This window comes from Hydractinia symbiolongicarpus, chromosome 4, assembly GCF_029227915.1.
Source record: "Hydractinia symbiolongicarpus strain clone_291-10 chromosome 4, HSymV2.1, whole genome shotgun sequence".
NCBI classification, from domain to species: domain Eukaryota; kingdom Metazoa; phylum Cnidaria; class Hydrozoa; order Anthoathecata; family Hydractiniidae; genus Hydractinia; species Hydractinia symbiolongicarpus.
This window is the reverse complement of record NC_079878.1, coordinates 32,083,679-32,111,314: the sequence shown is the minus strand read 5'-3', so window position 1 is coordinate 32,111,314 and position 27,636 is coordinate 32,083,679. Positions and strand designations below refer to the sequence as shown.

The 27,636-nt window shown below is 35.7% G+C and overlaps 2 protein-coding genes across 2 annotated transcripts; both read right to left on the bottom strand.

Annotated features, from left to right (window-relative positions):
* Positions 1-7,079: 7,079 nt before the first annotated feature.
* LOC130642413 (uncharacterized) lies at positions 7,080-12,539 on the bottom strand. Its single transcript, XM_057449498.1, has 7 exons — positions 11,441-12,539; positions 11,128-11,310; positions 10,890-11,035; positions 10,556-10,727; positions 9,596-10,318; positions 8,840-9,171; positions 7,080-8,606 (listed from the first exon to the last, which is right to left on the bottom strand). Exons 1-7 carry the CDS (start codon positions 11,805-11,807, stop codon positions 7,944-7,946), a joined length of 2,586 nt encoding a protein of 861 aa, XP_057305481.1. The 5' UTR covers positions 11,808-12,539; the 3' UTR covers positions 7,080-7,943.
* A 2,187-nt stretch (positions 12,540-14,726) lies between these two features.
* LOC130642414 (uncharacterized) lies at positions 14,727-19,006 on the bottom strand. Its single transcript, XM_057449500.1, has 2 exons — positions 17,647-19,006; positions 14,727-17,368 (listed from the first exon to the last, which is right to left on the bottom strand). The coding sequence occupies exons 1-2, from the start codon at positions 17,820-17,822 to the stop codon at positions 15,460-15,462; spliced, it is 2,085 nt and encodes a 694-aa protein (XP_057305483.1). The 5' UTR covers positions 17,823-19,006; the 3' UTR covers positions 14,727-15,459.
* Between the last annotated feature and the right edge of the window lie 8,630 nt (positions 19,007-27,636).

The window sequence follows — 27,636 nt, the reverse complement described above, 5'->3', positions numbered from 1 at the left end:
CGCTGAATAAAAGAAGTTTAATCGCCAGCAAACGAAAACCCGCGATTTCCCGTAAATCCCGGCTTGGCCCGTATAGTCAAAAGTATACAAAGAATGTACCCAGGGAGTAAACTCATTTCCCGAACGATTTTTTAAATTACTTTTTCACCATTAAAACGCATGAGACTTTTAGTTTTCAAAAATGTTTTCATTTTTAATGAGACGCTGAATAAAAGAAGTTTAATCGCCGGCAAACGAAAACCCGCGATTTTCCGTAAATCCCGGGCTTGGCACGTATAGTAGAATGTATGCAAAGAAAGTACCCTGTGAGTAAACTCATTTCCAGAAAGATTTTTTAAATTATTTTTTCACCACTAAAGCGCATAAGACTTGTAGTTTTTAAAAATGTTTTTATTTTTGATGAGACGCTGAATAAAAGAAGTTTAATCGCCGGCAAACGAAAACCCGCGATTTCCCGTAAATCCCGGCTTGGCCCGTATAGTCAAAAGTATACAAAGAAAGTACCCAGGGAGTAAACTCATTTCCCGAACGATTTTTTAAATTATTTTTTCACCACTAAAACGCATGAGACTTGTAGTTTTCAAAAATGTTTTCATTTTTAATGAGACGCTTAATGAAAGAGGTTTAATCGCCGGCAAACGAAATCCCGCGTTTTCCCGTAAATCCGGGGCTTGGCCCGTATAGTCGAATGTATACAAAGAAAGTACCCTGTGAGTAAACTCATTTCCAGAACGATTTTTTAAATTATTTTTTCACCACTAAAACGCAAAAGACTTGTAGTTTTTAAAAATGTTTTAATTTTTGATGAGACGCTGAATAAAAGAAGTTTAATCGCCGGCAAACGAAAACCCGCGATTTCCCGTAAATCCCGGCTTGGCCCGTATAGTCAAAAGTATACAAAGAAAGTACCCAGGGCGTAAACTCATTTCACGAACGATTTTTTAAATTTTTTTTTCACCACTAAAACGCATGAGACTTGTAGTTTTCAAAAATGTTTTCATTTTTGATGAGACGCTTAATGAAAGAGGTTTAATCGCCGGCAAACGAAAACCCGCAATTTCCCGTAAATCCCGAGCTTGGCCCGTATAGTCGAATGTATACAAAGAAAGTACCCTGTGAGTAAACTCATTTCCAGAACGATTTTTTAAATTATTTTTTCACCACTAAAACGCAAAAGACTTGTAGTTTATAAAAATGTTTTAATTTTTGATGAGACGCTGAATAAAAGAAGTTTAATCGCCGGCAAACGAAAACCTGCGATTTCCCGTAAATCCCGGCTTGGCCCGTATAGTCAAAAGTATACAAAGAATGTACCCAGGGAGTAAACTCATTTCCCGAACGATTTTTTAAATTACTTTTTCACCACTAAAACGCATGAGACTTTTAGTTTTCAAAAATGTTTTCATTTTTAATGAGACGCTGAATAAAAGAAGTTTAATCGCCGGCAAACGAAAACCCGCGATTTCCCGTAAATCCCGGCTTGGCCCGTATAGTCAAAAGTATACAAAAAAAGTACCCAGGGAGTAAACTCATTTCCCGAACGATTTTTTATATTATTTTTTTACCACTAAACGCATGAGACTTGTAGTTTTCAAAAATATTTTCATATTTGATGGGACGCTGAATAAAAGAAGTTTAATCGCCGGCAAACGAAAATCCGCGATTTCCCGTAAATCCCGGACTCGGCCCGTATAGTCAAAAGTATACAAAGAAAGTACCCAGGGAGTAAACTCATTTCCCGAACGATTTTTTAAATTATTTTTTCACCACTAAAACGCATGAGACTTGTAGTTTTTAAAAATGTTTTCATTTTTAATGAGACGCCTAATGAAAGAGGTTTAATCGCCGGCAAACGAAATCCCGCGTTTTCCCGTAAATCCGGGGCTTGGCCCGTATAGTCGAATGTATACAAAGAAAGTACCCAGGGAGTAAATTCATTTCACGAACGATTTTTTAAATTTTTTTTTTACCACTAAACGCATGAGACTTGTAGTTTTCAAAAATATTTTCATATTTGATGGGACGCTGAATAAAAGAAGTTTAATCGCCGGCAAACGAAAATCCGCGATTTCCCGTAAATCCCGGACTCGGCCCGTATAGTCAAAAGTATACAAAGAAAGTACCCAGGGAGTAAACTCATTTCCCGAACGATTTTTTAAATTATTTTTTCACCACTAAAACGCATGAGACTTGTAGTTTTCAAAAATGTTTTCATTTTTAATGAGACGCTTAATGAAAGAGGTTTAATCGCCGGCAAACGAAATCCCGCGTTTTCCCGTAAATCCGGGGCTTGGCCCGTATAGTCGAATGTATACAAAGAAAGTACCCAGGGAGTAAGCTCATTCCACGAACGATTTTTTAAATTTTTTTTTCACCACTTAAACGCATGAGACTTGTAGTTTTCAAAAATGTTTTCATTTTTGATGAGACGCTTAATGAAAGAGGTTTAATCGCCGGAAAACGAAAACCCGCGATTTCCCGTAAATCCCGGCTTGGCCCGTATAGTCAAAAGTATACAAAGAAAGTACCTAGGGAGTAAACTCATTTCCCGAACGATTTTTTAAATTACTTTTTCACCACTAAAACGCATGAGACTTGTAGTTTTCAAAAATGTTTTCATTTTTAATGAGACGCTGAATAAAAGAAGTTTAATCGCCGGCAAACGAAAACCCGCGATTTCCCGTAAATCCCGGCTTGGCCCGTATAGTCAAAAGTATACAAAGAAAGTACCCAGGGAGTAAACTCATTTCCCGAACGATTTTTTAAATTACTTTTTCACCACTAAAACGCATGAGACTTGTAGTTTTCAAAAATGTTTTCATTTTTAATGAGACGCTGAATAAAAGAAGTTTAATCGCCGGCAAACGAAAACCCGCGATTTTCCGTAAATCCCGGGCTTGTAACGTATAGTAGAATGTATGCAAAGAAAGTACCCTGTGAGTAAACTCATTTCCAGAAAGATTTTTTAAATTATTTTTTCACCACTAAAACGCATAAGACTTGTAGTTTTTAAAAATGTTTTCATTTTTGATGAGACGCTGAATAAAAGAAGTTTAATCGCCGGCAAACGAAAACCCGCGATTTCCCGTAAATCCCGGCTTGGCCCGTATAGTCAAAAGTATACAAAGAAAGTACCCAGGGAGTAAACTCATTTCCCGAACGATTTTTTAAATTATTTTTTCACCACTAAAACGCATGAGACTTGTAGTTTTCAAAAATGTTTTCATTTTTGATGAGACGCTGAATAAAAGCAGTTTAATCGCCGGCAAACGAAAACCTGCGATTTCCCTAAATCCCGGACTCGGCCCGTATAGTCAAAAGTATACAAAGAAAGTACCCAGGGAGTAAACTCATTTCCAGAACGATTTTTTAAATTATTTTTTCACCACTAAAACGCATAAGACTTGTAGTTTTTAAAAATGTTTTCATTTTTGATGAGACGCTGAATAAAAGAAGTTTAATCGCCGGCAAACGAAAACCCGCGATTTCCCGTAAATCCCGGGCTTGGCCCGTATAGTCAAAAGTATACAAAGAAAGTACCCAGGGAGTAAACTCATTTCCCGAACGATTTCTTATGTTATTTTTTTACCACTAAACGCATGAGACTTGTAGTTTTCAAAAATATTTTCATATTTGATGGGACGCTGAATAAAAGCAGTTTAATCGCCGGCAAACGAAAACCTGCGATTTCCCTAAATCCCGGACTCGGCCCGTATAGTCAAAAGTATACAAAGAAAGTACCCAGGGAGTAAACTCATTTCCAGAACGATTTTTTAAATTATTTTTTCACCACTAAAACGCATAAGACTTGTAGTTTTTAAAAATGTTTTCATTTTTGATGAGACGCTGAATAAAAGAAGTTTAATCGCCGGCAAACGAAAACCCGCGATTTCCCGTAAATCCCGGGCTTGGCCCGTATAGTCAAAAGTATACAAAGAAAGTACCCAGGGAGTAAACTCATTTCCCGAACGATTTCTTATGTTATTTTTTTACCACTAAACGCATGAGACTTGTAGTTTTCAAAAATATTTTCATATTTGATGGGACGCTGAATAAAAGAAGTTTAATCGCCGGCAAACGAAAATCCGCGATTTCCCGTAAATCCCGGACTCGGCCCGTATAGTCAAAAGTATACAAAGAAAGTACCCAGGGAGTAAACTCATTTCCCGAACGATTTTTTAAATTACTTTTTCACCACTAAAACGCATGAGACTTGTAGTTTTCAAAAATGTTTTCATTTTTAATGAGACGCTGAATAAAAGAAGTTTAATCGCCGGCAAACGAAAACCCGCGATTTTCCGTAAATCCCGGGCTTGTAACGTATAGTAGAATGTATGCAAAGAAAGTACCCTGTGAGTAAACTCATTTCCAGAAAGATTTTTTAAATTATTTTTTCACCACTAAAACGCATAAGACTTGTAGTTTTTAAAAATGTTTTCATTTTTGATGAGACGCTGAATAAAAGAAGTTTAATCGCCGGCAAACGAAAACCCGCGATTTCCCGTAAATCCCGGCTTGGCCCGTATAGTCAAAAGTATACAAAGAAAGTACCCAGGGAGTAAACTCATTTCCCGAACGATTTTTTAAATTATTTTTTCACAACTAAAACGCATGAGACTTGTAGTTTTCAAAAATGTTTTCATTTTTGATGAGACGCTGAATAAAAGCAGTTTAATCGCCGGCAAACGAAAACCTGCGATTTCCCTAAATCCCGGACTCGGCCCGTATAGTCAAAAGTATACAAAGAAAGTACCCAGGGAGTAAACTCATTTCCAGAACGATTTTTTAAATTATTTTTTCACCACTAAAACGCATAAGACTTGTAGTTTTTAAAAATGTTTTCATTTTTGATGAGACGCTGAATAAAAGAAGTTTAATCGCCGGCAAACGAAAACCCGCGATTTCCCGTAAATCCCGGGCTTGGCCCGTATAGTCAAAAGTATACAAAGAAAGTACCCAGGGAGTAAACTCATTTCCCGAACGATTTCTTATGTTATTTTTTTACCACTAAACGCATGAGACTTGTAGTTTTCAAAAATATTTTCATATTTGATGGGACGCTGAATAAAAGCAGTTTAATCGCCGGCAAACGAAAACCTGCGATTTCCCGTAAATCCCGGCTTGGCCCGTATAGTCAAAAGTATACAAAGAAAGTACCCAGGGAGTAAACTCATTTCCCGAACGATTTTTTAAATTATTTTTTCACCACTAAAACGCATGAGACTTGTAGTTTTCAAAAATGTTTTCATTTTTGATGAGACGCTGAATAAAAGCAGTTTAATCGCCGGCAAACGAAAACCTGCGATTTCCCTAAATCCCGGACTCGGCCCGTATAGTCAAAAGTATACAAAGAAAGTACCCAGGGAGTAAACTCATTTCCAGAACGATTTTTTAAATTATTTTTTCACCACTAAAACGCATAAGACTTGTAGTTTTTAAAAATGTTTTCATTTTTGATGAGACGCTGAATAAAAGAAGTTTAATCGCCGGCAAACGAAAACCCGCGATTTTCCGTAAATCCCGGGCTTGGTCCGTATAGTCAAAAGTATACAAAGAAAGTACCCAGGGAGTAAACTCATTTCCCGAACGATTTCTTATGTTATTTTTTTACCACTAAACGCATGAGACTTGTAGTTTTCAAAAATATTTTCATATTTGATGGGACGCTGAATAAAAGCAGTTTAATCGCCGGCAAACGAAAACCTGCGATTTCCCTAAATCCCGGACTCGGCCCGTATAGTCAAAAGTATACAAAGAAAGTACCCAGGGAGTAAACTCATTTCCAGAACGATTTTTTAAATTATTTTTTCACCACTAAAACGCATAAGACTTGTAGTTTTTAAAAATGTTTTCATTTTTGATGAGACGCTGAATAAAAGAAGTTTAATCGCCGGCAAACGAAAACCCGCGATTTCCCGTAAATCCCGGGCTTGGCCCGTATAGTCAAAAGTATACAAAGAAAGTACCCAGGGAGTAAACTCATTTCCCGAACGATTTCTTATGTTATTTTTTTACCACTAAACGCATGAGACTTGTAGTTTTCAAAAATATTTTCATATTTGATGGGACGCTGAATAAAAGAAGTTTAATCGCCGGCAAACGAAAATCCGCGATTTCCCGTAAATGCCGGACTCGGCCCGTATAGTCAAAAGTATACAAAGAAAGTACCCAGGGAGTAAACTCATTTCCCGAACGATTTTTTAAATTACTTTTTCACCACTAAAACGCATGAGACTTGTAGTTTTCAAAAATGTTTTCATTTTTAATGAGACGCTGAATAAAAGAAGTTTAATCGCCGGCAAACGAAAACCCGCGATTTTCCGTAAATCCCGGGCTTGTAACGTATAGTAGAATGTATGCAAAGAAAGTACCCTGTGAGTAAACTCATTTCCAGAAAGATTTTTTAAATTATTTTTTCACCACTAAAACGCATAAGACTTGTAGTTTTTAAAAATGTTTTCATTTTTGATGAGACGCTGAATAAAAGAAGTTTAATCGCCGGCAAACGAAAACCCGCGATTTCCCGTAAATCCCGGCTTGGCCCGTATAGTCAAAAGTATACAAAGAAAGTACCCAGGGAGTAAACTCATTTCCCGAACGATTTTTTAAATTATTTTTTCACAACTAAAACGCATGAGACTTGTAGTTTTCAAAAATGTTTTCATTTTTGATGAGACGCTGAATAAAAGCAGTTTAATCGCCGGCAAACGAAAACCTGCGATTTCCCTAAATCCCGGACTCGGCCCGTATAGTCAAAAGTATACAAAGAAAGTACCCAGGGAGTAAACTCATTTCCAGAACGATTTTTTAAATTATTTTTTCACCACTAAAACGCATAAGACTTGTAGTTTTTAAAAATGTTTTCATTTTTGATGAGACGCTGAATAAAAGAAGTTTAATCGCCGGCAAACGAAAACCCGCGATTTCCCGTAAATCCCGGGCTTGGCCCGTATAGTCAAAAGTATACAAAGAAAGTACCCACTCGGGCAACTTACGGACAGTCTCCAATTATTTCGGGTAAAACACGGGTATACCGCGTTTTATCATAATCGTCTACCGCGTTTTGCTATCTGACGTGCTTTTTGTCGTTTCAAGTTTGTGAAGAAGACAAGAAGGTGCCGCCATTTTTGTGTTTTTGTGTTGACAGAAATGGTTGGTTGTACCATACATTTGGCTGTTAAGGTATTTGTGATCACGCAGTAAAAACAAGGTTTGTAATATTATTTATTCTATATATTTGAAATTTTCTATATTCTATTTGCCTATAGCTACCTGTCAAAATTATATATATAGTAGCTATAGCAAAAGCTAGCTATATATTTCTGGAAGTGTTTACCTAAACTTTGTAACTGTCAGAGCTATACATAGCCTTTCTGGCTGTTATATACATAGATATATACATAGATAGATATATACAATATAAAAACAGTTAGTCAAGAAATTAAACTGTTTATGTAGTTCTTAGATCACTGCAGATTACTTAGCTAAATAGTTGTGGGTGCAAATCCTACCTCTGTACGAAAGAGTAGCTTAATTAGAAAAGCAGTTTAGCTAGTATTCTCTTGATTTAGGGTGCAGATATATAACCCACATAATGGATTGTAAAAATGGACCTTTTTAAGACTGTTAGCTAGCTAGCTATTTCTTCTAAGTTTTGCACAATACAAGATTATTGCGTATTAAGCCCGTCAAAGCAACAACAAATACTTTGATATCTTTTTAAAGGTATTAATTTCCTTCTCGTGTTGTTCTTGTTTTTTCGTTTGTGCAAAATGATGATCCACAATAATATAAAAATACATTTCCCATACGAAACGTATCAGAAAAAAAGTTTTGTATATATATATATATCAAATGTTTTTATTTTAGCTAGCTCTGGCTAATTTGTTGAAAAATATGCTTCTTAAAATTTAAAAGCGCATATTGATCCTTTTGCTGAAAAACTAAATATTTGTCCATTGTTCAAGAATTTTTTTGGCGTGGTAATTTAATTTATATTTCTCCATGTAAATTTTATTTGATTTAAGCTCTTCTGTATTCGGCATCTTAAAATTTTTTGCTATGAAGTCTTTTTCCCAATCTTTCGTAGCTTTTTCTGCTTCATGCTGAACAGCCATCACTTTTTCACGAAAATGAATGATAAATGCTCTACATTTTTTTCTTGAATGTTCACTTTTAGTCAGCTTATATGACATATGATGACGGTCGAAGTCCTTCAATTTATCTGAATAGCCAAGAACATACATTATGTTCTTGCATACACCTGATTCAAGAATTGGGTTTTGGTCAGCTTTCGTCTGTCTGTCTCTACAGATCTTTTCCAACTTACTATTTTCTGCAGTTTTTTTAGGATTAGTAACTGAGTCAGCTATGCAAGGTTGTTGTTCCAATGTAATTGTGTTTGATGTTTCTTTCTTAAAATGAACAGCTTGGTCAACTTCTAAATCCAATAAGGAAGGTTGCTGTTCTAATGTGATATCTATCTCCATTTCTATCTCTTCATTATTATCATGTGATATATACGCATTATCATATTCTGCATTATCATCATCAGCCATCAGTTTGATATTACTTGTTATGTTTGCTTTTGGATTTGTAACGCCAGTCTGAGAGTAAGAAAGAGTTCATATGAGCTAAGAAGCAGGCTAGGTATCTGTAGAATTAAAGATAGATGTTGTCCAGATATAAGTAGATTAAGTTGGTTAGGACACTTGCAAGAATGAAGGAGGATAATTGGGTAAGAAAGTGTAGAGATAGACTTGATACAGAGGAATTTGAGTTGGGGGCTATTAATATACCCATCCTACAGACAGTAAGCCAAGAATGACGTATTACTTACTTCTTCAAGTGCCTTGCATTCTATTAAATCTCCATTTTCGTCGAAAGTATTTATCTTTGTGATTGGCAATTCAATACCACGATCAACGCATTTCTTCCAACAAGCTTCTACATCTTTTGCTACTGATTGCAGGTTGTCTTGTTTGAAATTTGTCATCAAAGGCCCTTCAACTCTGAAATCATCATCCTCTTTTCCATCATGAAATATGATAATATCATTTTCTCTATGCCACCAAACACCATTACCATAGAGCAAAAAATCTGCAATTCTTTCCAAGTGTGCCTGATATTTCCGTAGAGGTAAGTTAATGTTAAAACAACTTCTTTTCTCATCTGAAAATTCAAAAAAGTTTATTTCGAAACAAAATGACAATCATACACTTTTTATCACATGTTAAAATTTTAAACAAAATTAGAAAGATTAATGTTTGAATATCAAACCAGACTTTTTATTAAGTCAAGCACTTCAAAATATATTTAATTATCACATAGAACAGCCTTTCTGTTTCAGTTTATTCCATGACGACAGAACATTGCCTACGTAAAATGACATTTTCCTGTTTTGCGTTGGCAAACTCGTGTTCGACATTTGCAATTTATATTTGTTTTGCGGCCAAATGCTGCAGTACACAAATAACAGTTAAATATTTGCCAATGTGAATTGAAAACTTTTGTTTTCATGTGGACATTCGTCTCAGCAATTTCTGAATGCCAACATGAATTAGAAAGCCAGTAGAAACAGATATTTTAGACTTACCAAGTACACTCTCTGAAAATTTCGATATTTTAGATGTGTTAGTTGATTTTCTAGAACATTCTTTGGCAATAAATTTCTGTTCAGCTTGAATACGGATGATGCTATTATCACGTATGGATTCTAAGGATCTGGCTGATGTTCTCAAACTTATTTGATTAATTTTGCTGAATAGCTGTTCTTCATTCTCTGTGTGTAAGGAGCTTGGTGAGATAATTCTCGATACTTCTGCTAAATGTGTTGTCAAGCCATGATAATAAATGCCATAAAGCTTTTGTGTAGACATTGACTTTAAATTATGCCCAAACAGATCTTGGCACAACATGGCATGCTGGAAACTAATATTATGTAATCGTAGAATAATTCGTGGGGACCTTTTTTGGGATTTAAGATATGATAACCGAACTAGCTCCATCAATGTGTACAACAACTCTTTGATTTCCTTTCTGCAAGTGCTTTGCATTGATTGGTAAACAACTATTGATGACAGCCGATAGTCAGATCCTCTCACCTTGTCCTTCGAACCATATGTGGCATCTAGGGACTGTTGAAAAATTTTATTCTCTTGAGGTGTCAACACTTCATGCAAAACATCCCACAAATTCTTGATATGTCCTTTACAATCATGCAGTGGTTCAATCGGCATCACTTCATAATTAGCAAGATTCAAGGACTCCATTGTACTATGTTCATTTCCAAAGCAAAGAGCTGGAACACGGATAATTCCTTTAAAAAAAATTGTTGACTGAATTTATAAATTTTAATGAGTGTAATTTTGAAAATAAAATCAGAATTGTTTTTATGCTTTTCAATTTTCCTCAACATATCTGATTTTCTTTTGCTTTATTTGTAGAAAAATTTTCAGACAAATATCAACTAACATCAACTTATATAAAACTTTTGCGAAAAAGGCCAAAATTTGCAAAAGTTATTTTAGTTTATCAAAAATAAAATAGCCCTAACCTGTCAAATGATTTTTTAGTAGCTGTTCAAGGTCCTTTTTGTGCAACTTTTGATGAACTGGTAAGTCACGGTCAAGGTTTCTGTAATTTACTTCAAGACCCAGTTTCTCCACATTGAGTTGTTGAAATGGAGACACAGCTTTTTGTTGTTGTCCTGCTGGGCCTGATATTACCTAAAATAATCAAAAATAGTTAGTTAAAAATAGTTAATGTTATGTAATAGAAATCTATAAATTTGTCATTCATATTTTGTTTCATTTACCTGGAATAAATAATTTTCTATACTTTTTGTCAAAATTACAAATAACGAACAACTTATTTTGAAATTTATGTACCTTCTTCCTTCTTTGTTCCAAGGACACTATTTTGTTACTGTAGACATGGGCTATATCTGTAAATCTTGATTTTTTGCATCCACAAAGACAGGGAAAGTTTCCACCATGAGAGTTACCACTCTCGTATTGTATTTCAGGATGGTCACCTAAAATATAAATGAATTCCTGTTATCCTTTTTTAAATAAATTGTTGCATTATGCAGATTAAACTTGTGTGAATTGAATTCCATCAACATACCATGAAAAAACCTTATCACATCAACCACTTTCTTATCATTGACAATTAATGGGTCAGACAATTTTCTAATGTCATTAAGTCTGGTTTCGACATATGAAAGCTTCTCTGCAATGCTATCCTGGGCAAAACCAATAATATAAACGGATGGACGCTCCACAAGTTCTTGAACATCATGACAAATTCCTAAAATTTAATTTAGCGAACATTATTAAGTGGCATTTAATGTCTACTATCAAAGTAAAAAAAGTAAATATTTTTGATTTTAGATATCTAGAATTTTGGTGATCAATAACAATACTTCTAAATGACATACCTGTTTTTGCATACATTTCCTCATCTGTATAAAATAACTTGTCATCGTAAACAACTTTGACAGTCAATAGTAAATGGCCAGCACTCAAAAGTGATGCATGATCAGACCATAGTATGAAGTATCTTGTCAAAGCACCTTTTGGATTTCTCATAATCCCCAAACTTTGATGTTCTTCAAAAATCTTTCTGCGAATGTCACTCAGTGGTATACAACGACCAGATACTGTGAATTCTTCATTGAAAATCACTCCATTCTTTATCACAGCTTTTTTATATTTTTTTGGCTCAACCAAAGATCCTAATAGAATATCTCCAGATTCAATCTTCTTCAGTATCTCCTCTTTTATTTTTTCAAATGTAGGGGGCATAGGAACCGACACTCCACTTCCATCTGTAAAAAATGAAATGTTCTCAATATCTCTCTTTCTGAACAAGGAATGTTAAGTTGATTGTACAAACGCTACGATATATACATCCTCTTTTTGTATAATACATATTTCTAAAAGTATTGTGAAGATGCAATGTGTTTTAGGTAAACATTGTTCTACACACAGAAATCTACTGTAACACTTGAAAGAATTTAAGAATCTTTTGCTATAAATTATACAGATTTGATGACAAGACACAATGTTGGAAGCGTACATTATATATCAATTCTTCTTTTTTTTAGGTACTCACCTGGAAACTTTTCATATTTTCGACGATATTTGCATGGGTTAACAAAATTGTTTGCAAATTTTGATAAATCAACACCGTTATCTTCGAGAAATTCCTTAACAACTGTATTTCCAGTAGTTCCAGGTATATGATATTTTCGGGCCAAGTCAGAGTAATTTATCTGCAAGAGGAAATAAATCGATGTGTCACACAAGTTATTTTTTTGTTCAAAATTGGACAATGATATAAATGGCAATGTGTTCAACACAAATGTTAACAGATACATGAAGATATACCTTACTACCAACATCCATTCCTAACACTTCTTCAAGTAGAGCATGACGATCGAAATTTAATTTGTTTGGATCTGGACTATGTCGTTTTTTCTTGATTGGTGTGTCATCTACGTCTTGATTTTGTTGTAATTTTGTCCGCCCTATGGTTAGAAACTATGGAGTCATGTACTGGACAAAAGTCACGCTATAGAGTGTCGTGTTGCGTAGTAGAGTGTCGAGGTTCAATATAGATCCCAAGGTCGCGAGGCGTAGTATAGGTGGACGCGAGGCGTAATAGTGAGACGCGTATGTAATAATAGAGAGACGCGAGGCGTAATAGAAGGACGCGAGGCGTAATAGAGAGACGCAAGGCGTAATAGAGAGACGCGAGGCGTAATAGAAGGACGCGAGGCGTAATAGAAATACGTGTAAAGTCGGAGCGTAATAAGATGTGTGATGGGAGGATCCGTGTCAGAGAAAGAACTACGCTTACATACATCTTCACTTTTTTCTTGTCATGAATACTTTAAAAGGAAAAAATGAAAAAAAAAGATTCCATACTTGGTGTACAAGGGCTACTAGTTCATCATAACCTCTCGTGTATATTATATGCCTATTAGAGGGGAGTTATGATAAGCAGAATAACAACCTCGATCAGGGCATAATACAACTTTTCGACGTTGGGACGGGGAAACAAAAAAGAGCGCGCTCTATAATTAGGCACGGGAAGAACTTATTAAATGACTACTGCTGTGGCTATTTTTTCGCGTGGTTAGAAGAACTGAAGGAGCTTTATTTTACCTAAGCATAATATCTAGTACGTATATAGTGAACAAAATGTTTGAATTTCTTCTTTGTAATGTATCTAATGTAACTAATGTCAAGTTAAGCAATTCAATCAAAAGTTCTGTGAGTGAACTAATAGTGGTGTTCATAACAATGTACTTTCTACGACCTGAACAGTTCGAAGAAACACTTCGATACCGAAGTTATCGCAATTTGCCATTGGATCGTTAGATCTACAAAATTCCAGGTATAAGTCATTACTTTGAAATGGATGATTTATCTCGGGAACCACAATAGCATCGTCACGGGTTTCGATATAATGACTCGGTACACTCCAATCTATACCATATGAATCGCAGTCATCGACAATATCATCTTCTGACGGTCTCCTTTGCAACAACAAACCTCTTTCCCATAATTGAAGAGGAGAAAGGTTTCTCTCTGTTCGGATAGGATGGTGATCATAGCCCAGGATAAATCTTTGAAAATGTGCATTTATTCTTGGAATAAAAACATAATGAAGGCAAAACAAATGCAACTCATTCGATATATCCAAGGCTCCTATCTCTTCCAAGTAAGTGAATATGTTGTGGTATATGTATGTGCAGCCGTGGAATAGATCTCTCCAGAACCTCTCTATCCTTTGGTTATGGCAACTTTTCCCAGCGATAAAGCTACCACGATTACTTCCTCGTCTTGATATCATAAACCAAGCAACGTCTACATTTTCCACCCCATGATCTCCTCTTACACGCGACGGCAAGCCAAAATTTTGTACTGCGGTCAGAAATAAATCGAGTACTACAGTAGCCTTGTTACTTGATCCGCACGACAGAAACATTAGACGCCTAGAATACCCATCTATGCCGCCATGAATGACTATCGACCATCTTATCAATTTGTGATTGCCGTCTATATGCCACAATGACCTTGGCGCTGCAACACTATATTTTCTTCTTCGAACTACATTACGTTGCAACGAGCGCATCAATAGCCCTGATGGATCAACCCGCCACATACTATCACGAACAACTTTCCAAGGAATGTGATAACCATGAGACAGTAAAAAACCTTTCATTCTACGTATGCCACAGTTAGGAAAATCTGAAATAATTTTTTTGACATGTTCATCAAGTTCCTCGTCACCAATCATAGTGTGCGATTTAGGTTCAATATCAAACTCTTTAAATCTTCTTTGAATAGTTTTTGCACTTACTCCGAACATTTCAGCTATTGCCGTCTGCGAAAAATTCAACCTCACTAAAGTTTTTAGAGTTTCCTCAGGTATATCGAAAGAAGGCCTGCCTATCTTGTGCCGTACAGTTTCCGCGTTACTAGTTTTGTTCACTGATTGAATTATCACTGATGCTTGATGAATACTACTCAGTACATTTTCGGTTATAACATCTGGATACTCTAAAGCTGCTCTAGAGCAGAAGCTGTAAAGTTCATCAAGTCTATAGACAGGATAATCCAAATCTGCTGTATTCGCGTCAACAAAGGATGACAATAACGACTGGATTAGTTTCAATGTATCAACAACAGAATTCTTAATAAAATCAACTGGACTCAATTGTTGTATATTCATGTTATATTCTGAAAAATAAAAGTACTGCATAAGTACACGAAATGTCAACAAAACCACTTGTTTGTTTAATCATACAATAAATCCTAAAAATGCCAGACGAAATTCCCTCCAAAATGTTCGAAATATGTTTAAAAGTTACTTAACGATAACAGTTCTGTTTTTAAATAACTTTCTCTGAGTGAGTCGACCGTATATAAGTAGAACATTTTTTCACATAAAGAACAAAATAACAAACATAACCCTTGTGAAATAAAAAGAAAAGAAAAATATCTTCTTGGTTAGCACAGCTGAATGATAATGCAATGCGTAACTTGATCACGACTATAACCATACATCTTTTCCATATAAAAGTTAGAAAACAAACAAAATAGAACAACAAAAAGACGAACTTATAAATGCATGTGCAGTATATATAGACTTCAAGGAGCGTACAAGTCAGTCATAAATTCGAGACTAATCATAATAAATCTGATCATTAAAAGTATGTTCATCACTGGAAGAATTCTTGCATAGGACTGACAGGATTTTTATATTCCCCCCCACCAGAAAAAAAATCAGTTTTATAGAAGTGAGGCATATTTTGGAAGAAAAAGAAAAAAAATCGGCATTTTTTCTCAATGACAACATAATAAGAACAATGACAACATAAGCTAAAAATCGATCACCTTGAAGGAAAAAAATAAACTCGTTAGTGCCCCTAAAAATTTACAATTATCATGGATTTGCGAATCCCTTTGATTCACATGCTAAAGCTGTTGCCAACATATTGTGAAACGCCTTTTCTACAGAATGAACTGTAGGTAGGTAGATTATTTTTAAACATGCAGAGGATTTGCACATACTGTTTTTTTCATCATCCGACATGTATTTCACTCTGATTTCATTTTTCATACCATCCAGTGGAACAACTGTATGACTAGTACAGAAGGCAAGTACTTTACTCAATGTCATACTGTCACTTTTTTCAATAAACGACAGAAAAAATTTCTTTGCCTGTGTCTCCACGAAGGAAGTTGGTTCGTCAAAACTAAAACATTTGATAAATTCTTTACTCTCAATCATGCGATAACCAGCACAAAATATTTGATCCATAACTTTCCAATGACACCGAATCGTATTCAAGAAATTGCACGAGCTCAAACCTTCGAATAACATGTCTGAAGAGTTTCGGCGTGACAATATCACATCATTCAAAATGAGTTGTTGAACCAGTAATGGGACATTTTCTTTGTTAATATTCTTGTCGGCAGGCCAATGCGCAGAATTAATAAGTGACCAAAACACATCTTGCTTCTGATTGTCCTTGTAAAGCAGTTTGTCTATATCGTCCTTTGTTTTACATTGATCAAGTGATTCAATCAATTCAATCAAATTTTCAGTTGTTGCATTTGCTGGTATGTGGCTTTTATTCAAACTTTCAATCAAACTGTCGGTATCTCTACCACACATGTGTAAAAAGTATGGTTTTGCTAATACTGGGAAGCCGGTGTCAACACCAGCAATCAATGAATGTACGATAATCATACCAGCAACTTTGAAAAGCACAGCTTTTGTGATGTCTTTCACAGGCAACAAACTGTTATTTTCACCTTCAAATAGACGATTTTTAACTTCTTCTAACAAAAGGTTGAAATATTCGGTTTTCATTGCCCCACCATCAAGGCCGTCCTCTCCTTTAAACTCAATGATCAATTTTTTGGTCATAACTTGAGAATTCACAAGGTTCCTTTTGTAAAATCTCAAGGATTCCATCCAAAGATTGTCACGTTCAATTTCCAAAGTGATTGTATCATTTTCTGAAGCAAGAGATGTAATTTGATTGAGAATTTCTTTTAAAGACATGTCCTTATCTACACATTTAATTTGCAGCATGTCAGACATATTTTCACTTGCACTTTTCTCACTCAAAATATTGGCTGCCACATCGATAGATTTGGTATTCCGTAAAATGTCCTGAATTGTGGCTTTAGAGATTCGAGGAAACATTGCCGACAAAGTATCGATATGGGGAGAAGTACTTCCTACTTCTTTTTCATTCGATGGCCCAGCTTCATCGTCTATCATCTCTGGAAAAATGTCATCATCAAGTTGACAATAAGCTTGATGGAATCTTAAATCATTTAACGGATATTTCTGATTACATCGTACACAGTTAACTTCAATACCTGAATCCATAGTTGGTTCCTCCATTGGTAAGTCGCTCTGCACTGGTCTGATGTATATTACAGCGTGACCGGGTACTAAATTTTTTAAATAGCTGATAGAATAACCATCTTTTCTTGGTGGTATCAACACCAATGGTCGGTTTATTCCACCACTCTCAGCCCTCAGAAGTTCAATGCCACCACTCTGTGATGATAATTTTGGATAAGCTTTTGTTAACTCTTCCAGAAGCATAGCATGTGTTCCAGTTTTGGAAGGAAAAACAACTTTTTCAATTCCGAGACCAACTTGGTTTAGCTCCATTAATTCACGTGTATTAGGTGAAACTGATGTATCTTTGTAGCTCAGTGCACAGAATTTATGGGTCCATGTGTCCTTAATGAAGTTATTAGAGAGACGTGGTTTCTTTGCTTGTGGGCGATATCGGCTACCACCAGCATTCAACGCTGGAAATTGCTTACTGAAACAGAACAAGAATTAAAATAAAAATCTGTCTCAAACATAATAATCTTTCTACTCAGTGTATACAGAAAAAAATTAAAGTTGAACAAAATCAAAAAAATGAAAAATGTTATAAAAAGGTACAAAGGCACGAAAAAATTCAATAGTCACAATCAGCATAATGCCTGTGAGCAGTACTCCTGGAGAGATGATTATTGAAACTTATCGAAAAGATACAAAGGAGGCAATGATCATGCTGGGAGCAGAAATTCACAACTCTTAAAAATATCAACCTACTTGAAATCTTGTAGAATTCTCTGATGTTGTGGACTTGGATGTAAGTTTGGACTTGGATGTGAGTTTGGACTCTGGAAGATGTTCTGATTTGGATTATTTTGAGTACTTGTTGTTGATGATGACAGACCATCCAATGCATTATTCAGTCTGTCTATAGCGTCTTTCACTTTCTGCATGCTGAATCAATTTTTAATTCCTAAAACATCACATACAATTTAGCTTGAAAGTTTTGAAAATTACAACCATGCCGATAAATATTCACGATAGTAAGACAAAAATTTAAAAATGTCTTAAGAATATCCTTAAAGGAAAATCGAATAAGAACATTGTACATATTTGCTGCATTATTTAAAATTCTTGAAAATGGGTGCAGTGTCACTTGAAGAAAACCAAAACTTGAGAAATTTGCCATCATTACAATACACCTGTTGACAGTGTTGTTGTACACATGCATATGCACCGCACAGTTCCATTTAACTACCAGTCGTAGTCCTACGTTCTGTTTTATAAGCTGCCCTGTTTACCTATCAAAACATTGTAATCACATGGTGATACAAAACACAATATTAATACAAAAACAGCACATTGCTTATAACAGAATAGCATGCAAGCAGTGTAATAACATTTTTCGGCTTATCGGCACCCTCCTCGTTGCAGGGGGAGGGGGGTTGATTGGTGGTGTATACAAGGGAAGGAAAAAAGGAAGTAAAAGTTGCTAGGGCAAATAATATAATCCATTATTTATAGCAATAGTATAGCTAGCCCATTACAAATTTTAATGAGAAAATATATATGAGGAGGGGGGGGGGGGTGCCAGCTATACCTGTGTTGACAAATGTCGTCGTTGCCCTACATTGCTTCCCTTCACTACTACACATACTTATGAATTAGCAACTTCTCACAATTTATCAGAATATAACTATAATACAGCAGAAATTAAAAAAACAGGAGAGAAAAAATCAGAGAGAACGGTCAGCCCAGCTGCTACAAAAACTTACTTTTTCTTTCGTGTTTTGTCTTGATTAATTTGCCAGTCAATTGAAAAAATTCGAAATTTATTCACGGGTAACCAAGGCAAATGGCGCGAAAGTACGCGTCCCCTCTTCCTACACGCCGCGTCGCCCTTGTTTGCGCGTCTTTCCATCACGCAACGCGTCCTTCTGTTACGCATCGCGTCCTTCTATTACGCCTCGCATCTCTCTATTATTACATACGCGTCTCACTATTACGCCTCGCGACTCTCTATTTCGCCTCGCGTCCACCTATACTACGCCTCGCGACCTTGGGATCTATATTGCACCTCGACACTCTACTACGCAACACGACACTCTATAGCGTGACTTTTGTCCAGTACATGACTCCATAAGAAACAACTCCTTAATATATTTTGTTTAAAATAATTTTTACAGTTTTTAGTTTAGTCAATAATGATTTGCGAGACTGAATTCTACGAACCTAAGGTTTTATTTATTTTTGCTATTTTTTTTGCATTTATTCACACAGCAACTTATTTTCATAACATAGTTTTAATTATTTCTGCGTGTTAATTTCGTGGGGTTATATACTTCATCATGATATATGTTGATTGCTTATTTTTTCATTTTAATATTTGTTTATATATATATATATGCGTGTATATAATTATTTATAAATTTATATTCAAAAAATGCAACAATAAAATAATACCATTCAAGAAAAACCAGTGCCTGTAGGTGAATGGAGATACAGTACAGGTGAAAGATTAAAATTAAAAAATATATATAGCTATACCTATCATTCTTTTAATTGAATTTTCTTTACTTTCAAAGTATTGAATCGATCTTGATTTTTTGTAGGAAGCTTTTGATTGTCTGATGCCAAAGATTGTGTCTGTTGCTTTATTTTCACCAAAACATTTTTTTTCCAAGGATTTTTTTATTATTTTATTCCGTTCTCTAAGCTCTTTCTTTTTATCAGACTTGGACTTCACTTGAGCAATATTAGCTGATTTGACCTTTGTGAGAACCTTTGTGAATGGAGTGTCATATATACTGTCCCATTTTGAGTTGATACTATTAAGTACAGATTCTGCCGTTGTTTTCATATATGACATGTCAGTCTTTGTTTGAGGAATTGTCAAATTTATGGTGATTGGATGAACTGGTGTTGTGTTGATACTGTTTGGAGTAGTAATCGTTGATATGTTGTTATATGTTACATTTACAGGTGTGGACGTATTATTTGTTGTAGTTGGAGTTTTATTATTCGTACTATTTACAGTGTTTGATATATCTGTTAATGGTTTTTTAACATTGTTGATTTTTTTTGTTCTGTGTGATGTTGAAACAGGAAATGTATTTTTATTTTTTTCTAATAAACTGCATGCTTGACATGCATGTATAGTATGCCTAATCTTCTCATTATCTTTGAGTTTCTTCCAATTGTCTTGAGAAAAATCATCTAGGTATTTTTCCCTTACTTTACCGTTCCACTTTTTTTTTCTCACAAACGCAGTAAGTTCCTTGGACTTTCTGTCAAAATGATTTTTCGTTATGGATACATCAGGAAACATCGCCATAAAATTTGAAAAACGCAAGTCACAGTGATGATGACTTATATTTTTCATCCCATTCAATACTTCAGCACGCATAAAAGCGCATTCAAAAACGTTTGCCATGATATTCGTTATTCGTTCTTACTTTATTCCACAAAAAAAATTTCCCGCTGAAGCTACCATATTTATGTTTTTCTTTTCCCGCAGTTTTTGCGCGTCTTTTAATATAACGGGAAAAAAATCCGACACCGTAGTAAAAATGACGTCAAAGTACTGAAAATGACGAAAAATCAAAGAAAACGTCGTGTTTTACAGTTCGCACCACTTAGGGGTATGTGGCGTCATCGGATATTTTTTTAATCCACAGATAATATGTCGACGACTTAAAAAAAAGCCGTTTATAGTTGATCGCGTATTTATTTATATGGGTTTTACCGAATTAAAAAGGTGAATAAAATCACGAAAGCGAGGCTATATCGACTTAAATACAACTAAAAAATTTTAAACAGCTTTTTTTCAAAAATCGATCCTTCACCTGAACGAATAAAAAAAACCAGGATGTTTTATTATCAGTCAGGTTGGTGCGCTTAGTAAAACCACGTTTTGGAGACTGTCCGTAAGTTGCCCGAGCAGGGAGTAAACTCATTTCCCGAACGATTTCTTATGTTATTTTTTTACCACTAAACGCATGAGACTTGTAGTTTTCAAAAATATTTTCATATTTGATGGGACGCTGAATAAAAGCAGTTTAATCGCCGGCAAACGAAAACCTGCGATTTCCCTAAATCCCGGACTCGGCCCGTATAGTCAAAAGTATACAAAGAAAGTACCCAGGGAGTAAACTCATTTCCAGAACGATTTTTTAAATTATTTTTTCACCACTAAAACGCATAAGACTTGTAGTTTTTAAAAATGTTTTCATTTTTGATGAGACGCTGAATAAAAGAAGTTTAATCGCCGGCAAACGAAAACCCGCGATTTCCCGTAAATCCCGGGCTTGGCCCGTATAGTCAAAAGTATACAAAGAAAGTACCCAGGGAGTAAACTCATTTCCCGAACGATTTCTTATGTTATTTTTTTACCACTAAACGCATGAGACTTGTAGTTTTCAAAAATATTTTCATATTTGATGGGACGCTGAATAAAAGAAGTTTAATCGCCGGCAAACGAAAATCCGCGATTTCCCGTAAATCCCGGACTCGGCCCGTATAGTCAAAAGTATACAAAGAAAGTACCCAGGGAGTAAACTCATTTCCCGAACGATTTTTTAAATTATTTTTTCACCACTAAAACGCATGAGACTTGTAGTTTTCAAAAATGTTTTCATTTTTGATGAGACGCTTAATGAAAGAGGTTTAATCGCCGGAAAACGAAACCTCGCGATTTCCCGTAAATCCCGGGCTTGGCCCGTATAGTCGAATGTATGCAAAGAAAGTACCCTGTGAGTAAACTCATTTCCAGAACGATTTTTTAAATTATTTTTTCACCACTAAAACGCATGAGACTTGTAGTTTTCAAAAATGTTTTCATTTTTAATGAGACGCTTAATGAAAGAAGTTTAATCGCCGGCAAACGAAATCCCGCGTTTTCCCGTAAATCCGGGGCTTGGCCCGTATAGTCGAATGTATACAAAGAAAGTACCCAGGGAGTAAACTCATTTCACGAACGATTTTTTAAATTTTTTTTTTACCACTAAACGCATGAGACTTGTAGTTTTCAAAAATATTTTCATATTTGATGGGACGCTGAATAAAAGAAGTTTAATCGCCGGCAAACGAAAATCCGCGATTTCCCGTAAATCCCGGACTCGGCCCGTATAGTCAAAAGTATACAAAGAAAGTACCCAGGGAGTAAACTCATTTCCCGAACGATTTTTTAAATTATTTTTTCACCACTAAAACGCATGAGACTTGTAGTTTTCAAAAATGTTTTCATTTTTAATGAGACGCTTAATGAAAGAGGTTTGATCGCCGGCAAACGAAATCCTGCGTTTTCCCGTAAATCCGGGGCTTGGCCCGTATAGTCGAATGTATACAAAGAAAGTACCGAGGGAGTAAACTCATTCCACGAACGATTTTTTAAATTTTTTTTTCACCACTAAAACGCATGAGACTTGTAGTTTTCAAAAATGTTTTCATTTTTAATGAGACGCTTAATGAAAGAGGTTTAATCGCTGGAAAACGAAAACCCGCGATTTCCCGTAAATCCCGGCTTGGCCCGTATAGTCAAAAGTATACAAAGAAAGTACCCAGGGAGTAAACTCATTTCCCGAACGATTTTTTAAATTACTTTTTCACCACTAAAACGCATGAGACTTGTAGTTTTCAAAAATGTTTTCATTTTTAATGAGACGCTGAATAAAAGAAGTTTAATCGCCGGCAAACGAAAACCCGCGATTTCCCGTAAATCCCGGCTTGGCCCGTATAGTCAAAAGTATACAAAGAAAGTACCCAGGGAGTAAACTCATTTCCCGAACGATTTTTTAAATTATTTTTTCACCACTAAAACGCATGAGACTTGTAGTTTTTAAAAATGTTTTCATTTTTAATGAGACGCTTAGTGAAAGAGGTTTAATCGCCGGCAAACAAAAACCCGCGATTTCCCGTAAATCCCGGCTTGGCCCGTATAGTCAAAAGTATACAAAGAAAGTACCCAGGGAGTAAACTCATTTCCCGAACGATTTTTTAAATTTTTTTTTCACCACTAAAACGCATGAGACTTGTAGTTTTTAAAAATGTTTTCATTTTTGATGAGACGCTGAATAAAAGCAGTTTAATCGCCGGCAAACGAAAACCTGCGATTTCCCTAAATCCCGGACTAGGCCCGTATAGTCAAAAGTATACAAAGAAAGTACCCAGGGAGTAAACTCATTTCCAGAACGATTTTTTAAATTATTTTTTCACCACCAAAACGCATAAGACTTGTAGTTGTTAAAAATGTTTTCATTTTTGATGAGACGCTGAATAAAAGAAGTTTAATCGCCGGTAAACGAAAACCCGCGATTTCCCGTAAATCCCGAGCTTGGCCCGTATAGTCAAAAGTATACAAAGAAAGTACCCAGGGAGTAAACTCATTTCCCGAACGATTTTTTATATTATTTTTTTACCACTAAACGCATGAGACTTGTAGTTTTCAAAAATATTTTCATATTTGATGGGACGCTGAATAAAAGAAATTTAATCGCCGGCAAACGAAAATCCGCGATTTCCCGTAAATCCCGGACTCGGCCCGTATAGTCAAAAGTATACAAAGAAAGTACCCAGGGAGTAAATTCATTGCCCGAACGATTTTTTAAATTATTTTTTCACCACTAAAACGCATGAGACTTGTAGTTTTCAAAAATGTTTTTATTTTTGATGAGACGCTTAATGAAAGAGGTTTAATCGCCGGAAAACGAAAACCCGCGATTTCCCGTAAATCCCGGGCTTGGCCCGTATAGTCGAATGTATACAAAGAAAGTACCCTGTGAGTAAACTCATTTCCAGAACGATTTTTTAAATTATTTTTTCACCACTAAAACGCATGAGACTTGTAGTTTTCAAAAATGTTTTCATTTTTAATGAGACGCTTAATGAAAGAGGTTTAATCGCCGGCAAACGAAATCCCGCGTTTTCCCGTAAATCCGGGGCTTGGCCCGTATAGTCGAATGTATACAAAGAAAGTACCCAGGGAGTAAACTCATTTCACGAACGATTTTTTAAATTTTTTTTTTACCACTAAACGCATGAGACTTGTAGTTTTCAAAATTATTTTCATATTTGATGGGACGCTGAATAAAAGAAGTTTAATCGCCGGCAAACGAAAATCCGCGATTTCCCGTAAATCTCGGACTCGGCCCGTATAGTCAAAAGTATACAAAGAAAGTACCCAGGGAGTAAACTCATTTCCCGAACGATTTTTTAAATTATTTTTTCACCACTAAAACGCATGAGACTTGTAGTTTTCAAAAATGTTTTCATTTTTAATGAGACGCTTAATGAAAGAGGTTTAATCGCCGGCAAACGAAATCCCGCGTTATCCCGTAAATCCGGGGCTTGGCCCGTATAGTCGAATGTATACAAAGAAAGTACCCAGGGAGTAAACTCATTTCACGAACGATTTTTTAAATTTTTTTTTCACCACTAAAACGCATGAGACTTGTAGTTTTCAAAAATGTTTTCATTTTTGATGAGACGCTTAATGAAAGAGGTTTAATCGCCGGAAAACGAAAACCCGCGATTTCCCGTAAATCCCGGCTTGGCCCGTATAGTCAAAAGTATACAAAGAAAGTACCCAGGGAGTAAACTCATTTCCCGAACGATTTTTTAAATTACTTTTTCACCACTAAAACGCATGAGACTTGTAGTTTTCAAAAATGTTTTCATTTTTAATGAGACGCTGAATAAAATAAGTTTAATCGCCGGCAAACGAAAACCCGCGATTTTCCGTAAATCCCGGGCTTGGCACGTATAGTAGAATGTATGCAAAGAAAGTACCCTGTGAGTAAACTCATTTCCAGAAAGATTTTTTAAATTATTTTTTCACCACTAAAACGCATAAGACTTGTAGTTTTTAAAAATGTTTTCATTTTTGATGAGACGCTGAATAAAAGAAGTTTAATCGCCGGCAAACGAAAACCCGCGATTTCCCGTAAATCCCGGCTTGGCCCGTATAGTCAAAAGTATACAAAGAAAGTACCCAGGGAGTAAACTCATTTCCCGAACGATTTTTTAAATTATTTTTTCACCACTAAAACGCATGAGACTTGTAGTTTTCAAAAATGTTTTCATTTTTGATGAGACGCTGAATAAAAGCAGTTTAATCGCCGGCAAACGAAAACCTGCGATTTCCCTAAATCCCGGACTCGGCCCGTATAGTCAAAAGTATACAAAGAAAGTACCCAGGGAGTAAACTCATTTCCAGAACGATTTTTTAAATTATTTTTTCACCACTAAAACGCATAAGACTTGTAGTTTTTAAAAATGTTTTCATTTTTGATGAGACGCTGAATAAAAGAAGTTTAATCGCCGGCAAACGAAAACCCGCGATTTCCCGTAAATCCCGGCTTGGCCCGTATAGTCAAAAGTATACAAAGAAAGTACACAGGGAGTAAACTCATTTCCCGAACGATTTTTTAAATTATTTTTTCACCACTAAAACGCATGAGACTTGTAGTTTTCAAAAATGTTTTCATTTTTGATGAGACGCTGAATAAAAGCAGTTTAATCGCCGGCAAACGAAAACCTGCGATTTCCCTAAATCCCGGACTCGGCCCGTATAGTCAAAAGTATACAAAGAAAGTACCCAGGGAGAAAACTCATTTCCAGAACGATTTTTTAAATTATTTTTTCACCACTAAAACGCATAAGACTTGTAGTTTTTAAAAATGTTTTCATTTTTGATGAGACGCTGAATAAAAGAAGTTTAATCGCCGGCAAACGAAAACCCGCGATTTCCCGTAAATCCCGGGCTTGGCCCGTATAGTCAAAAGTATACAAAGAAAGTACCCAGGGAGTAAACTCATTTCCCGAACGATTTTTTATATTATTTTTTTACCACTAAACGCATGAGACTTGTAGTTTTCAAAAATATTTTCATATTTGATGGGACGCTGAATAAAAGAAGTTTAATCGCCGGCAAACGAAAATCCGCGATTTCCCGTAAATCCCAAACTCGGCCCGTATAGTCAAAAGTATACAAAGAAAGTACCCAGGGAGTAAACTCATTTCCCGAACGATTTTTTAAATTATTTTTTCACCACTAAAACGCATGAGACTTGTAGTTTTCAAAAATGTTTTCATTATTGATGAGACGCTTAATGAAAGAGGTTTAATCGCCGGAAAACGAAAACCCGCGATTTCCCGTAAATCCCGGGCTTGGCCCGTATAGTCGAATGTATACAAAGAAAGTACCCTGTGAGTAAACTCATTTCCAGAACGATTTTTTAAATTATTTTTTCACCACTAAAACGCATAAGACTTGTAGTTTTTAAAAATGTTTTCATTTTTGATGAGACGCTGAATAAAAGAAGTTTAATCGCCGGCAAACGAAAATCCGCGATTTCCCGTAAATCCCGTACTCGGCCCGTATAGTCAAAAGTATACAAAGAAAGTACCCAGGGAGTAAAGTCATTTCCCAAACGATTTTTTAAATTATTATTTCACCACTAAAGCCCATGAGACTTGTAGTTTTTAAAAATGTTTTCATTTTTGATGAGACACTGAATAAAAGAAGTTTAATCGCCGGCAAACGAAAACCCGCAATTTCCCGTAAATCCCGGTCTCGGCCCGTATAGTCAAAAGTATATAAGGAAAGTACCCAGTGAGTAAACTCATTTCCCTAACGAATTTTTCAATTATTTTTTCACCACTAAAACGCATGAGACTTGTAGTTTTCAAAAATGTTTTCATTTTTGATGAGACGCTGAATAAAAGCAGTTTAATCGCCGGCAAACGAAAACCTGCGATTTCCCAAAATCCCGGACTCGGCCCGTATAGTCAAAAGTATACAAAGAAAGTACCCAGGGAGAAAACTCATTTCCAGAACGATTTTTTAAATTATTTTTTCACCACTAAAACGCATAAGACTTGTAGTTTTTAAAAATGTTTTCATTTTTGATGAGACGCTGAATAAAAGAAGTTTAATCGCCGGCAAACGAAAACCCGCGATTTCCCGTAAATCCCGGGCTTGGCCCGTATAGTCAAAAGTATACAAAGAAAGTACCCAGGGAGTAAACTCATTTCCCGAACGATTTTTTATATTATTTTTTTACCACTAAACGCATGAGACTTGTAGTTTTCAAAAATATTTTCATATTTGATGGGACGCTGAATAAAAGAAGTTTAATCGCCGGCAAACGAAAATCCGCGATTTCCCGTAAATCCCAAACTCGGCCCGTATAGTCAAAAGTATACAAAGAAAGTACGCAGGGAGTAAACTCATTTCCCGAACGATTTTTTAAATTATTTTTTCACCACTAAAACGCATGAGACTTGTAGTTTTCAAAAATGTTTTCATTTTTGATGAGACGCTTAATGAAAGAGGTTTAATCGCCGGAAAACGAAAACCCGCGATTTCCCGTAAATCCCGGGCTTGGCCCGTATAGTCGAATGTATACAAAGAAAGTACCCTGTGAGTAAACTCATTTCCAGAACGATTTTTTAAATTATTTTTTCACCACTAAAACGCATAAGACTTGTAGTTTTTAAAAATGTTTTCATTTTTGATGAGACGCTGAATAAAAGAAGTTTAATCGCCGGCAAACGAAAATCCGCGATTTCCCGTAAATCCCGTACTCGGCCCGTATAGTCAAAAGTATACAAAGAAAGTACCCAGGGAGTAAACTCATTTCCCGAACGATTTTTTATATTATTTTTTTACCACTAAACGCATGAGACTTGTAGTTTTCAAAAATATTTTCATATTTGATGGGACGCTGAATAAAAGAAGTTTAATCGCCGGCAAACGAAAATCCGCGA

Bases quoted from the DNA above. Each gene is read 5' to 3' on its own strand.
- LOC130642413 (XM_057449498.1), bottom strand. From the start codon at position 11,807: ATGCCCCCTACATTTGAAAAAATAAAAGAGGAGATACTGAAGAAGATT. The intron at 9,172-9,595 runs GTAAGTCTAAAA...TTGAATTTTCAG, and splicing joins ATTTTCAGAGAGTGTACTTG to ATGAGAAAAGAAGTTGTTTT. The intron at 8,607-8,839 runs GTAAGTAATACG...TCTTACTCTCAG, and splicing joins AATGCAAGGCACTTGAAGAA to ACTGGCGTTACAAATCCAAA.
- LOC130642414 (XM_057449500.1), bottom strand. From the start codon at position 17,822: ATGCAGAAAGTGAAAGACGCTATAGACAGACTGAATAATGCATTGGAT. The intron at 17,369-17,646 runs GTAGGTTGATAT...GTTCTGTTTCAG, and splicing joins AGAATTCTACAAGATTTCAA to TAAGCAATTTCCAGCGTTGA.